The sequence below is a fragment of the Silene latifolia genome, chromosome 2 (genome assembly GCF_048544455.1).
Source record: "Silene latifolia isolate original U9 population chromosome 2, ASM4854445v1, whole genome shotgun sequence".
NCBI classification, from domain to species: Eukaryota; Viridiplantae; Streptophyta; class Magnoliopsida; order Caryophyllales; family Caryophyllaceae; genus Silene; species Silene latifolia.
Genome location: NC_133527.1, coordinates 191,818,122 through 191,835,752, shown reverse-complemented (window position 1 = coordinate 191,835,752; position 17,631 = coordinate 191,818,122). Strand labels below are relative to the sequence as shown.

The 17,631-nt window shown below is 32.9% G+C and overlaps 1 protein-coding gene across 2 annotated transcripts in view; it reads right to left on the bottom strand.

Annotated features, from left to right (window-relative positions):
• Positions 1-17,240, bottom strand: part of LOC141644050 (uncharacterized) — an 89,325-nt gene extending 72,085 nt beyond the window's left edge. Inside the window, exons 1-4 of one of the 2 annotated variants that reach the window (XM_074453464.1) lie at positions 17,050-17,240; positions 15,529-16,366; positions 3,634-3,723; positions 584-1,167 (exon numbers count right to left, since the gene is read on the bottom strand). In XM_074453464.1, coding sequence (XP_074309565.1) covers positions 779-1,167; positions 3,634-3,723; positions 15,529-15,544 — 495 coding nt within the window. In that variant the 5' untranslated portion in view covers positions 15,545-16,366; positions 17,050-17,240 and the 3' untranslated portion in view covers positions 584-778. Of the gene's footprint in view, positions 1-583; positions 1,168-3,633; positions 3,724-15,528; positions 16,367-17,049 lie in introns of those variants that run through there. The other variant, XM_074453465.1, reaches the window with a different exon arrangement.
• Between the last annotated feature and the right edge of the window lie 391 nt (positions 17,241-17,631).

Genomic DNA, 17,631 nt, shown 5'->3' with positions numbered 1-17,631 from the left:
TTAACTAATTGTATATAACAACATATAATTTTCCACATTTATGCATGTTTATTTCGAAAATGCTTTGAAATAACCAGTCCGTCTTGCTTCAGACCCCTTTATTTCAGACCGCAATAAGACCTCTCACAAGTGAGAAGCACATGGGTGGTGGGACACCCCCATGTGCTTTCCCACTCACACCCTAAATGGGTTTTTTGTGAGGAAAAATGGTATCCGTCTGACCATTTTAGACGAATATGGCAGTCTGAAATAAGAATTTGTGATTTGTTATTAGTGACACATTTTCTCTAATATAATCAATTGTATGTGTACTACCCTTGTGAAATGTAAAGGTGTTTGCTATATTTCGCCTAGAAAAAATACCGTTTTGTCCCTGAGTAATTAAAACCCCACATTTTAGTAACTTTTCTTTTTCTTTACGTATTTTGGTAACGTTGATTTCTGTATATTATATTAAACGATAATTAATAACAAAAAACAACTAAATTAGAAACAAAAACAGACGAGATGTTTAGAATATCTGAAGATTCTGAACACAATGTAAAACACAATACTCCGTATGTATGAATTATGGTTGCTTTTTACTGTAATATTTACAATTGTACAAGTAACTTGCTTTCTTCTAAGAATATTATTTACAATTGAATTCTATAAACTATTCACAAGTGTTATGTAAGAGTAATCACTACCACTCCTATATATGAGTCCTATGACTCCTATCTAATTATAGTGTACGAAGATTATAATATATTCACAAGTATTTTATCTAATATATTACCTAAATAAATGCGACAGCCACTGCCGATCCTGCGACAAGTATGACACCAATGGCCATGACAAAGCGGCCTCCGGCATAATTGGGTGTTAAAAGCCCATATAATAGAAGCACAACCGCAACGCCGTTTACCTGTTGGAGTGACTTTTTTGGTAGGGTAGACCCCTGAGAAAAAGCAATCTGGATTATATTCTGGATGGATACTGCTATAAATGCAAGTCCCATTGTTGGTGTAATTTCTTGCATAATATTAGCCGTTGCACGTCTTAACCTTGGGAAAATGAATGTCATCCATAATATGACGAGTTGTATCAATCGGTTCCGCATAAAAAAGTTGATGAACTCCATGATGCCAGCCCGGCTGCTGTTGCTACGTCCTTCACGAGAGGGACCTTACAAAGTGCACAATTTTATAATTAAAATCACGTTCGGGTTTAGGCTAATGAAAAAATAGAAGTTGGCCGACCCAAAATGTAAAGACGGACAAAGTTGAACTTCCAAGTTGGTGAATGACGAATAGGAATCAACTCGACCAAACTTTTTTCCAACAACCACCGATTTGTGAAGACACGATGGTCACTTAACCCTATCGGAGACCCGATAATAAGTACTCCGTACTTGGCATAGCAAATGAACTCTCAAAATGAACTCTCAAAATAACTTAACCCTTGTAAAAACCGTCTCTTATTGTAACTCATATTGCGTAGTAGTTAGCTTTTGTACATCTTTTTTTATTATAAAACCGACATAACTTTTTCATTGTGACCGAAAAAAAACGACGTTTTAAGACTGTCTCTGACCTAACCACACAATCATTGATCAACAAGAAATCCAAGATTAAATAAATGCATCATCACATAATGTGTCAAACTTTAGGACGCCAAAAGTATCCCACCCTAGATTAGTCCTCTGCTTTTTGTATTAAAAGTGAAAAATTATGACTAAACTCAAAGTCAAAATTGACTTATAATTATTTTCTATCCCAAATTATATTATACCACATGACAATATAAAAAGTGACAATTTTTTATAATTATTGGCTATTTTAAGTTGAAAACTGAAAAGTGATCACTATTTTATATAACATGACCGCTTGGTAACATATACTCAAACGTAATTTGGTCAATATTTACTATGACATAATAGCCTCTTATTGTAACTCATATAGTGAAAGTAGTCATCTTTTGTAGGTCTCTTTTGATAATAAAACCAATATCATAAAACCGTCCAACCCAAAAACTTTTGAAATGGACTATGATAACCTAACCACACAATCATTGATAAACAGGAAATCTAACATTAAATAATCAGTCATCATCACATAATGACCAAACTTCAGGAGTCCAAGAGTATGACAGACAGGGGTCCCCTGCTTACAAGTCCTCTGTTTATATAAACAACAGTTAAGTCCCTTGTGACGGGAATATCCGTCTCAATCTTATGACGGGTTAAGTATCACCTAAGTGGTTTATTTGACCCGTCACAAGTATCTTATGACGGGTTAAATATCCGTCTCAATCTTATGACGGATATTATACATCAGAAATGAAAAATTATGTATAAACAAATGATTGATATAAAGGAAGTAGTTTATTCCATTAGAATTGTAAACCCATTTCCCTTCACATGTCCCAATGAAGATTTTCAGATTTATTGTCGTCAGTGAAGTAGACTAAAATAATGTAATTAGCCAAAAAATTCCCTGGACAATTAAATTCTCTTCTTTTCTCAACTGAAAAGTGACAAATCCATAATAAATTGGAATTTCCCAGATTCCATGTCCCACAACTTTCAGTGACTCACCTACACTTTTAAGTTTTAATCAACACAAAATTTCATTGAAGACGGTATGTATCCGTCACTTTGGAGTGACGGATACCATTTCCTCTCACAAATGACCCAAATAGAGGCTGCCAAAAAAAAAACATTGTGTGAAAGTAGCTATCCAAATTCTTATTTCAGGAGCTATTTTCTGTTTGAAATAAGACCGACCAAATGTAACAATTTTACGATAAAATGCTACCATCAATTTTAGGGAAAAAAATGACAACTTTATTATAACATTTTATCATTAAATAGTTACATTCTATTACAAGTCGGTCTTATTTAAGACCGTTTGAAACAAGACTTATTATGTTTTGTGCATCTCTTTTGATCATAAAACCCACATAGTAAGACTGTCTCTAACCTCACCATACAATCATTGATTTAACTCAAAAAAAAAAAAAAAAAAAAAAAAAAAAAATACAATCATTGATCAACAGAAAATCTAACATTAAATAATCAGACATCATCACAATGTAAGCCAAACATCAGAAGTTTAATTTTGATTAAATATAAACTGACCAAGAGTATTGGTACATAAAACGGACAAATCCCAAATTATGACTAAAGTCAAAGTCCAAACTGACTCGTAATTCCCATAATTCTACCTCTAATTAATTACTCCATCCGTTTCATTCACTTTTTTTCTCTTATTAGGAGAATAAATGATTAATTATACTTATAATTTCGAATAAATATAAACAACAATACCTTTCCCTTGTGACGGGAAATGACTGAAACAGAGAGAATAGTTCAATTTTCGTTTCACATGTCCCAATGAAGATTTTCAGGTTTTATTATACTTCTACAGGATTTAATTAATTGTCCTCAGTGAAGTGACAAATTAAATTCTCTTCTTTTTTCAACTGAAAAGTGACAAATCCATAATAAATTGGAATTTCCCAGATTCCATGTCCCACAACTTTCAGTGACGCACCTACACTTTTAATTAATTAATACCATAAAGCAAAGTACTACTAGAATTTAATACGGAGTACTATACTACTTGAACTATTTTAGCAAAGAAAATTTACCCTGAGTGTTACTGACTCCAGTAGATGCAGTAGATCCAGACCCATCATCTCTGGCAGGTACGACAATGATTCCCATTGATGGCGGCAGTGCTGACAATGATGGTGAAGATTGGTTATTCTCCATTGCATGGATTAATTGATTAATTGATTAAGAAAATAAAAGTTGATTAATTGATTAAGAAAATAAAAATTGAGGTTAGGGACAAAAGTTTAAGGAATGAATTACTGTGCATTGAATATAGAGTCCACTATAGGTCGCTTTCCACAAAAAAATAAAGGAAAAAGAATTGTCATTACCCATAAAGTCAAGAAATACCCCTTTATACTCCCTCTAATAGATAAATGTCCCAGTGTGAATATGGCACAAGAATTAAAAAAGTGAGTTTAGACCACACAAAACGAACAATGGGACAGTTATGTGAATAGACGGAAATGAAATTGAATTTGAACCACACAACACTTACCAAAAATGGATAATGGGACATTATTGTGAATAGACGGAAATGGACAATGGGACACTTATTTAGAATAGGAGGGAGTAGGAAGTAATGGATAATGACTAATTAAAATGAAAAATAAATTTTATTTGACAGTACAATAGGTCTTGGTATAGACGGGTGGGGCGAACAGACGGGTAAAGACCTCTAATAAAATGGGTAGGGGAGACAAGGTGGGGCACCCACATGTGTTTCCCACTTTATGGCAAATGGGTATTTTGTGAGAGAAAATGGTATCCGTCTATAATGAGAATCACAAATTCTTGTTTGTAACGGCACATATCCGTCACTCTTGAGTGACGGATACCATTTTACCTCACAAAGTACCCACTTTTTCTCTCTCTGCAACACTATTCATGTGATCCCCTTTCTCCACTAACCCATTTTGTTACCATTTTAACTCACAAAATATCCGCCACAAATGGTAACCCGTCACAAGGGAGACCAATTGAATGAGAATTTGTGTTGACAGTAATTTGCAGTTTGTCATACAATTTAAATTCCAGGTTAGACTTGAAAGTGATAGGAGGAGAAGGAAACGCGGGATAGTGACACGGTGTACTACTTCTACCTACGAAATAGACATATCCTCATTTTTTTATTTTCTAAAGTGAGCTTAAATATAATTTTTACAAAAATATAACCGACTAAAAATTATGAAAATTCTATCATTATGTTTGATATGAAAAATCTTACTTGTATAATTATACATTTCATAATATTTTTTTTACAACATTTTAAAAAGAGAAATAATAAATACGTCAACAAGCAGAGCAAATAATCAAGGGATTCATTTGCTCGCACTTTACTCTTTTAGTATGTTTATTTTCCTGGTTTATTCTTCTATGTTCTTTATATTAAAAAACTAGTTTGGATGCCCGTGCGTTACAACGGGGTAATTAACTTAGTTAAAAAAAATTGGTTATAAGGTCTTAATATTTACATCTTATGACTAATCATTTATTTAGATATGATCAAAAGTCAAAACATCTTATTTAAGAGACGCAAAAGATGTTAGGTTGATACCTAAGTTCCAAGGATGCCTCATATTTATTATCATAAGACCACTATATCTTATGTTAATCTTTCGATGTGGGACAATTCTATTATTTTTATATAATCCTACATTATTTTTCAATGTGGGGCATATAACATACTAAGAAGTACACAATTTTATATATGTACAAATTATATGAAATCTATACGCTAATGATATCATTTTTACCACGAATCAAATTATGTTATTTTCATAATTTTCTTAATGATATTTTTTTGTCAAATGAAATGTAAATTTTTTTATATAAAAATTAGAAACATCACTTGAATATAATAATGTAGGAAATAAATTTTATAATAATTAAAAGATTCTCCACTTTATTTTTTACATCAAAAAATATTATTTATAATACTTTCCTAAATTAATTTTTAAGATCACCCCACCTTATGATAATTTTCTGATGTGGAACAATTCAACTATTTATATGTAGTATATTTACCACACCTACATTATTTTTCAATGTGGGACAAATAACACATGAAAAAGTACACCATATTTTTTGCATCTATTTCGATATCCAACCCGATTTAATAATGAGAAAATATTATACTATCTATTTATATTCGTACGTTTTTTTTCCATTTTTTGTCATAATTAAAATATGTACAAATGTATGATTTAAATTACATTATTTTTCCTAACACGACTTTTAAGATGTAATTGAGGGAGCAATAGAATATATAAACAAATGCAAAATATTTTTTTTTTCTGGTGCGATTTTGATTAATGGTTAAAACTTATGATGTATTTTAGTTACTCAAATGTAATGAGGCATAATAATAACCTATATTTGAAAGTTAAAAAGATTTAATTCTACTATTTATCAAAGCAAAAAAACTCATTATTGATTTATTTGTGGATTCAAGATCTTTTTATGCAACACTACTTGATTGTATTATAATTCGTAAATTTTCTATTTTAGTGCAGAGATTATCATTATATGACACAAACAAATTTATGTATATTTAGCACCCATTTTATTTTTTAATTATGACTTTGTCTTAAATAAAGTTATTATACTATCGATTGTCTTAAAATAAACATTATAATATCACTAATATAGTAATCGCTTTTATAAATATCTACGTGATTAATATTTGTATGGTATTGTTGTAACTAAGGTTTGCCGTTAATACAAACTCTTATAAGAACTCTCTAAGATAAATTTTAAGCGATTCAAAAGATTTTGGATCGATACCCCTAAGTTATGACTCATATTTATAATCATGTGATACCTCACCTCATGATAATCTTCTAATATGAGACAATTCAACTATTTATATGTAGTATATTTACCATACCTACATTATTTTTCAATGTGGGACAAACAATATACTTAGAAATACACCATTTTTTTACACCTAATTCGACATCTAACATCTAACCCAGTTTAATAATAATAATAAGCAAATACTATAGGAGTACTATTTATTAATATTCGTATAGTACATTTTTTTTAACTTCTTATCGTAATTAAAATATGTACAAATAATATGATACTATATTCTAATGCTAGCATTTATTTACCATGAATCTAATTATATAATTTTTCAAAAAAAAAAAATTATGTTACTTTTTTTGCTAAATGAGATGTATAAGTTTTTATATAAAAATTATAAACATCACTTGGACATAATATAAAATATATATATATATCATATCATGGAGTTAATGATATAAACTCTTAAGAGCTCTCCAAGACAATGCTTAAGAGACTCAGAAGGTTTTGGGTTGGTATTTAGGTTCTAAGGACGCCTTCTATTTATAATCATATGATCACCCACCTTATGCTAAACTTTCGATGTGCGACAATTCTATTATTTATACATAATATATTCACCACACCAACATATTTTTCAATCTGAGACAAATAACATACATACTTAGAAACACAGCATCTTTTTCGCACATAATTCGACATCTAACCCAGGTTAATAATAATGAGCAAATACTATACTCCCTCGATTCAAGACCAAATATAACATTCCTTTTTTTACACTATTCATGAACGAATAAAATCTTTACGATTCCTTGCAATATGTAAGACAAAATATGGTCATGTGGGATTTTATTTGATTCACCTATAAAGTACAATGAGAATATCAAACTTTAAATTTTTTATAATATAAACTTAAAGATATTTACGTTGTAATTTGTGTCTTGACAAAAGTGTAAATGAAAATGTTGTATTTGGTCTTGAATGGAGGGAGTACTATTTATTAATATGCGCACGTTTTTTTTATAATACTTTTTTGGCAAATGAGATGTATAAGTTTTTATATAAAGATTATAAACATCACTTGAATATAATAAATAATATAGAAAAAATATGTATATATCATACTGTGAAGATAATGATATAAACTCTTAAGAGCTCTCAAAACAATACTGACTCAAAAGGTTTTTGGTTGGTATATAAGTTCCAATGATGACTCCTATTTATAATCATAGGATCACCCACCTTATGTTAATCTTTCGATATGGGACAATTATATAATTTATACGTATTATAATCACCACACTAACATTGTTTTTCAATGTGGGACATATAACATATTAAAAGAAGTACACCATCTTTAATACTCGTATGTGCAAATCATATGAAATCTATACTCTAATGAAAGCATTTTTTACCGCAAATCTAATTATATTATCTTCATAATTTTTATAACAACATTTTTTTGCCAGATGAAATGTCAAAGTTTTTATATAAAAATTAGAAACTTCTCATGAATATAAAATAGGAAATATAGATATAGATATTATAATAATTAAAAGATTCTCCACTTTATTTTTTATGTGAAAAATTATTATTTATGAAACTTTCCTAAATTAATTTTTGATGATGTGGACGCTCTAGAATCGCTCGAAAAAACTCTCTTTTATATATATACTAGATACTCCCTCCTAATCTGAGTGTTGGTTCCCTTTCTTTTGAGCACCAAAATTAAGGAAATAAATTTAGACCACACAAAACATCCTACCCCACATGAAATTGACTTTGGACCACACAAAACTTACCAAAAAAGGAAAGAGGAACCAACACCCGACTAGCATGGAAATGGAAAGAGGAACCAACACTCAAACTAGGAGGGAGTAACTTTTATTATCTTATAATTTTATTTATCTTTGATAAAAAAAAATTCAAAAAATAAAAAAAGTGAAGAAATGAATGAAATAAAGTGAACAAATTTTGTAGTGTACAACACTACAACAGTTTATACAACACTACCTTATGTGCTTACTCACATCATATCTTCATTCAAACCAAGAAAATTAATGTTTCACTAGTTTTTACACCAGTAGATGGGCGTAAAAAAGTATCTAAATATATTCTCACCATATTAATTATTTATTTACCTTTGACTAAAATATTTTTATAAAAAATAGAAAACGGTAAATAAATAAATAAATAAAAAGGAATAGGAGAGTCTTTTGTTCAAAACAGGAAGCAACCCCAAAATAAATTTAAAATAAGAATTAAACGAGATGTAAATCATTCACGAGGATGGTGCACAAAATTCACACTGGTATCTGTCCATTAATTAGTGATTTACCACCACAAAAGAATTTATCTAAGTGAAGTCTCAAATTAAAAGTATAAAACCTCATAATAGACCGTCAAAGTGCGCACCGAAGATAACGGTTACGGGTTTCCTCGTCATCCAAGACAAAACAGTCAATAAGATCAATCCTTTAAAGATAAAACTCTATTACATTAAGCTCACTATCTAGAGAAATTTAACACGAACAGTAATTTTTGCATAGGGTTTTTAATCAAAACAACGGAATTGAAGCAGCAATTCTCGACATCCAAGTATAAACAACATGTCAACCAAGCTCACAAACAGTACACTAAAGACTAAGGCCCTGTTCTTTCTGGCTTTTTAGAGTGAATCAATGAATCAATCGAATCGAATGGAGCTGAATCGAACTGAATAAATCGAATCGAATGAATGGAGTGAATCAATCGAATGGAGCTGAAATGACTGATCAATCAATAATAAAATCGAATTGAGTTTGATCAAATAATCATATTAATATTAATAATAATAATATTTAATATTATTGTTATTATCAACTGTACTAATAATAATATTCATAGTATAATACTATTTATACTAAAATTAATATTTTTAAGAAAAAAAATTATAATATTATACTCCCTCTGTCCCGGTAATTTGTTGTCCTATTTCATTTTTGGGGTGTCTCATTCAATTATTGTCCTTTCTATTTTAAGAATGAACTTGATGAGCAATTTGATCATTCACACTCAATTTGGTCCGCTTGTCATTTATAATTGGCCCCTCCTCTTTCCTTGGTCTTTGTGCCAAAAACCAAAGGACAACAATTGACCGGGATAGAGGGAGGAGTATATGAATAATCATAAATTATAATAATGAAAAAATAATAATTTTTTACTAATAATATTCTTAATAACAATAATAAATAATAATGTCAATATTAATAATGATATTAGTAAAAATAATTGTTTCGAATAAAAACACTCAAGTAAGCGTTGCTCGAATCCGGGTCGGGTCAACGCGCTCCTTTCAGACGATGGCACCTCGAACCTATGCTTGCTCTCTCCGGATGGATCTTTCACGCGTAACAAATAGGGCCTCGGAGGGTTCGCAATAGGTCCTTCTCTGATGCCTTACGGTACTGGTGGATAGTTGGGACCTTGCTTGAAGCTAAGGTTTCCGTGCCTTCTCATAGTAGCTCGAGTAGTCTTACTTCTAGAGAGAGGAAGTTGTTGGTGAGAAGTATTTTACCATTGATGGGTGAATAATGAGGTATTTATAGATTTCTATGTGTACCTCAAATGATGGCTGACAAGCATGGTTACCATATTCGCTATGAATACACCTTATCGATTCGCGATTCGCTTATAGAAAATGTGTTATATGTATTTTCAGTAATCAGTTGATAGAATTCGCTTTTAACAATTCGTGATTCGTAGAGTATCAAGCGAATCCGTAACCATGTTGGCAAGCGTGTTGACTTGTATGACCCCGTATTGGCTATTGGGTCAAGTCGGTTGGGCGTGCCCCATCAATAATATTAATAATAAATGTTATTAATTTTAATAATAATACCAATAATTATAACAACCACAACCACAACAATACTAATAATAATAATAATAACAATAATAATAATAAATAATATTATTATTAACATTAATAACATTATTATTCATTTTAACAACAACAACAACAACAACAACATTATTATTCATTTTAATAATAATATTCATAATAATAATAATAATAAATAAATTATTAATAACATTATTATTAAATATAATAATAATAATAATAATAATAATAATAATAAAGAATAATATTAAAAAATAGTATTATTGATAACAAAATTAATAATAACTATTAAATTTAAGATGAGTAAAGGTTTGAAATGAGTTTGAACTTAATGGAGCTAAAGTTAATCGAATGGAGCTGAGCTGAATGCCGAATGAATGGAGCGAATCCGAATCAAGTAGGCTGAAAATAAGTCAGAAAGAACAGGGCCTAAATATATCTCTTCACATCTCAGATGGCTTCTTCCATCTAACCCTCAGCTACTAATCTCAACCCAACTCATTCGGGACGACTTGTCGACTTGTCCCGGAGATAAGAAATGTACTCAAACAAATGCATATACACAAGATGGAAACCAGATAAAACGTCAACCATACACGACCTCCAATGACTCAACTCAAGTAGAACACACAACACACCCGTAACTGAGGACAAGCATCCTCAGTTAATCAATATTTAAGGTTATCTAAGTTCTATTTCCTTTTTAGTATGGGTTATCGCGTAGGCAACGAGAGCAACTTACTCTCATATGAACTGTAACAACCCGATTTTCCATACAATAAAGTATATGATATCGAATTTCATTATTACAAATGCCCTAGGTGGCGGAATCATTGAATTATAACTAAACTTACAAATTATAAAACTGAATGCAATAACAATCTATAGTTTTTTTATCAGCTCGCTCGCTCGCTAGCCCAACGACCCCAAGCAGTTAATAAATCATCCAAGTATTTGCGACTCTCCATCACAAATGACGGCCACATTTCAATGGGGAGCAACTCGCACGATCTCCAAGGTCCTATTACATCATAATAACTCCCATACACGACCAAACAACATCGTAAGAAGACAACTGCAGTTATCATGTTAAAGCAAAACAAGAAGAGAAGCCAAAGTAGTGTTAATCCCCCGCGCTGATACCTCGGTTTGTCAATACCACTACCTGTGACCCCTACAATAGGACGACGATACAAATACTCTCCTAGTCTACACTCAAGTTAAACATAACTCGATTCAACAACTAACTAAGTCGACAACTCGATAGATGAAATAGATGAGACGTAACATAGAGGTAAATAGACAAATTTGAGAAGATGAGAAAATTTCGGTTAAGGAGCATCCCCGGATATCAGATATATGTTTTGAAATAAGAAGTTTATCAAATTTTGGTGAAAATATTAGAAGTCATAATTAGGAGAAGTTTAAACTGAAAAATTAACCATGCGCCCTCTCATTCCCAAATAATAAAATTCAAACACAAACAACTGCTCGTGCCTTCCTACATATTCCGATCCCATAAACATCAATGCTCCAACAGTCCAACTAACTTCCTCTAATACCGTCAAACTCTACTCACTCATCTATCCCCTATGACTATAGTAACTTCACAATTCCAAATCAAATATTGCTTTCGGGCGTATTAGAGCATCTACTAACATTTGACAATCTTAAGTCTCGATGAATTCCTCAAGCCATGATTCACATTACCAAAAAACTAATACCATCAATAACCCTTAACTCTTAACTTTCTAGCCATCTTGTAATATCGTTTGAATTCTTGAATTCTTTTATTCCTGCAACATCACATCCTAAATACAACCCAATGGCTCACAGCCATAAGTTAACTATAGTCTTACGAAAAACAAATCATTTACACTATTTAGTGCCATCAAAAATTATTATTGACTCCACCTGCTCAACCATAACTAGCACAAGTACAACCAATTACAATTACTATGTTACTGAGACTCGTCCACTCGTATCCGACAAAATACATCGACGGAGTATCTGATACGGCTATTTGTGCGAAATTTTCAATATTTTAGTCTAAAACTAAGTATCAAAGCGTCGTATTGTATCCGACAAAATACGTATCGGATACGGAATACGGCAACTAAGTGAAGTATCCGAGTAACATATTTACAAACTAACGACCTCGAATAATTTAACCAAAGATCAACATGATTACCAATCAGGCTACCAAGGTTCAAACTTTACTCAAATTTTCGTTAGTTATCTTGTAACAACAATACAGATTTTCACAGTACTAAAGCAACCTTTCCAATACACATAAGAGTTTTCTAAGGAACTCCAGAATTGAAATCAATTTCTCTCAATTCAACTTCAATGCAGGCAGTCAATATTCAAGGTGATCTAAGATCTATTTCCTTTTTAATTTGAGTAATCGCGTAGGCGTCAAGAACGAGAATGCTCTGATATCAACTGTAATAACCCGATTTTCAAAACATTAAAGTAATTGATATATTAAGTGAAGTTTATTATTATAAATGCCCTAGGTGGCGGAATCATCGAGTTTGGAAAGATTAGAGAATGACGGTCAAGCTCACCCTTAGTTTGAGAAGGCGCAAAGAGCACTGAGGCGATGGGGTCCCAAGGGGCTGAGCCGCTGCCGCTGAGGCGCAAGGCGCGCGCCTTTTGCACACGAGGCGCACTGATTTTTCAGAACATCCATATTTTACAATCAAATTTTGTGCGAAAATAATCCTTTTTTTTTGTTTTAAAGAGGGCGAACATGTAATTTAAAAGTGAAAATTAAGGATAAGGGGGAGAAAACAAGGGTAAAATAAAAGAATTTGGAAAAAAAATATGGAATTGCACACTAATGCGCCTCGTGTGCACAGCCTCACTAGTTGCGCCTTGTGCGCTTTGGCTGTGCCTCATGCGCCTTAGGTGTGCCTTTTGTATCCCATGCGCCTCACTGTGTGGCTGATGCAACTTGGCTGGCGCCTACGAGCGCCTCAGGCGCGCTTTTTTAAACTAAGAGCTCCCCAAATTAGAAATGTTTCTAAATAAGAAGTTCATCAAAATTTGGTGAAGAATATTAAAAGTCATAGTTAGATGTTTAACAGAAAATTTAACCACGCGCTCTCATTCCCAAATTATAAAATTCAAACACAAAAAACTCGTCGTGCCTTCTCACATATTCCAATCCAAAAAACAACAATGCTCCAACTAACTTCCTCACAATCCAACACCGTCAAACTCTACTCGCTCGTCTATACCTAGGGATTATCATTGTTCTCAAATCGTTCAGTAACTTAACAATTCCTAATGGATAATTTGCTTTAAGGCATATTCGAGCAACTACTAACATTTGACAATCTTAAGTCTCGATGAATTCCTCATGATTCACATCACCAAAATGTTATACCGTCAATAACTCTCTACTCTTACTTTCTAGCCATCTTATAATTCATTTGAATTCTTTTATTCCTGCAACGTCACATCCTAATACAAACCAACAGCTCCCAGCCATAAGTGAACTCTAGTCTTTCGAAAGTCAAATCATTTACACTACTAAGTGCCATCAAAAATTATTATTGACTACACCTGATCAACCATAACTACCACAACTGTAACCAATTACAAACTAACGACCTCGAATAATTTAACCACAGATCAACATGATTACCAATCCGGCTACCAAAGTTCAAACATGCGTTTGCCCGATACTTGCAAAAGAGTTTGAGTAATATTGGTTACACGAGTAGCTGGCTAACCATTAGATGATCAGAAAATTTAAATTGAGAACAAAAGTACAAATGAAAAACTGTTCATCCATAATACTGAATTTGCGGAATATGAGATATTGACTATTGCCATTATCAAAAAAATTCTAAGTTCATACCGACACACAGAAACAACAAGGACACAAACAGTCTATACCTCATCTCAGTCACAAACATAGGTCGGTCAGTAATGTTTTCAATTATCATAATCCATGGTACATCACCATGACCTATACCCAAAATTATACTACGTAGCATCAATGTCGCAACACAGAGATATTACATCCCCATCCCCTCACACCAAAGAATTTTAGAAAATAATAAAGACCACATATAAAAATAAGTTACAATCATCTTCACAAAAAACTGACTACATAATACATCGAAGAACATTATACTCCTAAGAACATTATAGCATTGTTCCAGAAAGCCAAAACGGTGTAGCCCATTCAAAAAAATTAAGTAAACGCAACACGCAAACGCGGTAAAACATTTGATCAAACTTTAGAAAAAAATATAAAAAAAGTTGCCTCCTTGAAAGCTAGCTCTAACATATAAATGTGATTATTTGCCATTTCCTGTTCAAACAATACTGTTATTCTCTTATTATATGCATTTCTAAGATTCTAAAATGTCAGAATAAAATGCTCGAATGTCATTTGATTCAACTCCTAAAATACCAATTTACCAGATGACAATCAAAGAGAAGGAAAAAGATGGTGTCTGAAAAAAGCATTTAAGTTAATTTTAACAGAAATCCGCAACACGGTGGCAAAAAAATTAGCTTGATTACTTCTCATTAAGACCTCTAACTGATTCCTAGTGAGTTGCGGACTCAAATTCTTCATTTTTAAATTGATGGAAATATAAAGAAGCAAAGTGGGTCTCCAAAAGGCATGCTTTTCTTAGTGCTTGCATCGTGAGCTAGCAAGATGTAATTCTCATTGAAGTTTTAAATTTTAATCACGGTTTAACTGAGAACAGTTGCGCACCTTTGAATTAGGTTACTACACCGTACGTCCGTACCCCCTTACCTCCAAATGACAAATAGGCAGCCTCCATTGATGTCAAAAGAAGTGGAAGACTTGCATTTAAGCTAGTTAATTTTGACATGAGATTCAAAAAGACAAATGAGTGTTGACATCAAGCCGGTTACACAAACAAATTCAAGTGCCCTAATATATATAAAAGACAAGATCTGAGAGAAAATCTAAAAACAACAGAAGTGTGAATGTTATATCAGATGTACGTTTTCCTAATTCTCTATGGCCTGCTGTAAAACGTACTCCTAAAAGTTAAGTACAAAATGAACACCTTGCATTAAGCAAATACATTCAAACTGCTGATGTAATTCTTAATTTCTTATCACACCACCTAAGCAATCCCATTTATCTTTGTAAGTTAGATCAAAGCAAGGACAGAAACTCTAAGAGGACGGTATGCTAATAATATTCCACAACCTACTCTATAGAAGAGAGAAAGTATACCTGAAAAAGGAGACATGTTGTATAAAAGCACGCTCCAAATGATAAGACTTGCTTCTTAGCATGACAGCCTTGACCATCATGAGCATCGAAAGGATAAGCCGCTATCGGAATACATTTGTTTTCAATCCAAACTCTTATCGGCCTTTCAATTTTCCAAATTTTACTCAAAGTACACCTGTAATCTTCCTTTCACTTATAAGAGCATTGCAATCATGCCTCACTTCAGTAAGATGATTGCACCTCGCAACCAAGGACTATTACTGCTACCCCTCTTCGTCAGCCCCAGCAAGATCTGGACGGACCTCAATTTCATCCGAGTGGGGACCTAATGTCCGCTGGAGATGCGTTTCCTAATTTGCCATCTTTGATAAGGATGTCATTGGCGCACCAATTGCCCTTGATACGACTCAAGGCCTGGCCCAGATTTAGCTCCCCACGTAGCTTTTCGGTCCATCTCCATGTCATCCATACCCTTCCCCAATCCCCATGTTCGAACTACCAAAGGCTACACCCAGTACCCTTGGTCTGGATGGCAGCTGAGGCTCATTAGGCACCATGAGCCTGAATTGTTCTTTGAAGGATGAAGGGAGCATAATACCTGATAGGTGCTAATCGGGTTTAAAATGGAACGCTCTAAGACCACCAACAAACCAAACAAAAATGTACTCCGTAGATAATAAGAGCCATGGAGGCAGGTGTCTTAAACATAGCTTTCCAGATTGAAGTGTCTTCTGCATCCATAACCCAGTTGATGTAAAGTTGTAGACCCAGCAAAACAATACATGTATACACAATATCGTCGTGGTAGAGACAACAGGAAGAAGAATCAGTATTTTCTCTGCACGAAGAAAGCACCAAACAACCATTAATAGGTTTCCAATGTTCCCTAAACCGTATAGTCCCGTGTACATTTTTAATACCATAAACAAGCTTAAAGAGTACTAAAAAGAACCAACCCTGAAGAAAATACAAACTGATCAACCGTATAGTCCCGTGTCCAGCCAAAAAAAACACCACCCTGAAGATACTACTTAAGAGGATCACCTCATTCCTACCAGTATACTAAATACAGAATAAAAAAACAAAGCATTCTAGTACCACATAGGGAAAAGCAAACGTTTGGTGTATAACATGGGAAAAACATTAAGCAAAAGGGAGAAGGTAAGCTCCTATAGCATATATAGGCTTGATTATAAAGTCTAAACAATGACCATAAACATATCCACTCGCCATCGACTGCACCTGTCTCCTTCTCCGACCTCCAATAAAACAATGAACATAAACAGACCCATCAAACAAAACCTATAAAACCGAAACAAGCTGCAAAACCCTAAATTGACAAGCTGAAAAACCCTAAAAAATCAAACAGAAAATTACAAAACAATCTGCAAAACCCTACATTGACAATCTGTAAAACCCTACAAAAAAAACAACAGAAAATTACAAAAATTGGCAAGCACAAATCAAAATTCTGATAATTTAACCCTAAATTGATGTGGATATTGAAGAAATACAACTTACTCAAGTAAAAGGGAAGGTAGTATGGCGGATTGGCGGTGGTAGAAGTCGGGTAAAAATGGTGTGGAAGTTGAAGGGAGAAAGAGGGAAATTATTATCTAGGTTAAATTGAACAAGAGAGTGGAAGGAGAAACGGTGAAGGAACTCCTCGCTGTTAAAAGGCCAAGTATAGGATATAGGTACGCAACTACGCCACCACATTAAGTGAGGACCAAACTCATCTCAGTTGTTCAAATGCGGGTTTGGATTGGATCGATATAATATGGGCCATAAAAAATAAATTTACCCCTTAAAATTGTAGCGGGTGCACTAGATTAGAATTACGGGTCATATAGGCTATAGCCTTGTTCTTACTTTTTATCCGCCTTATCTTATCTTTATTAATTCAGAAGACAATACTCCAGGGCGTGCCACGTCATTAATTCAACTTTTTTTTCTTATTTTTTGGAAATACATGTTATGGTGGGACCCGTTAGTATGCAATGTGTTTATTTCTTCAGAATTTCGGCTGTACAAACATGCGACAAATTCCGTCTTAGAAGAAATACTATGAAATAATTTTATACATTCCAAATAAATGAAATT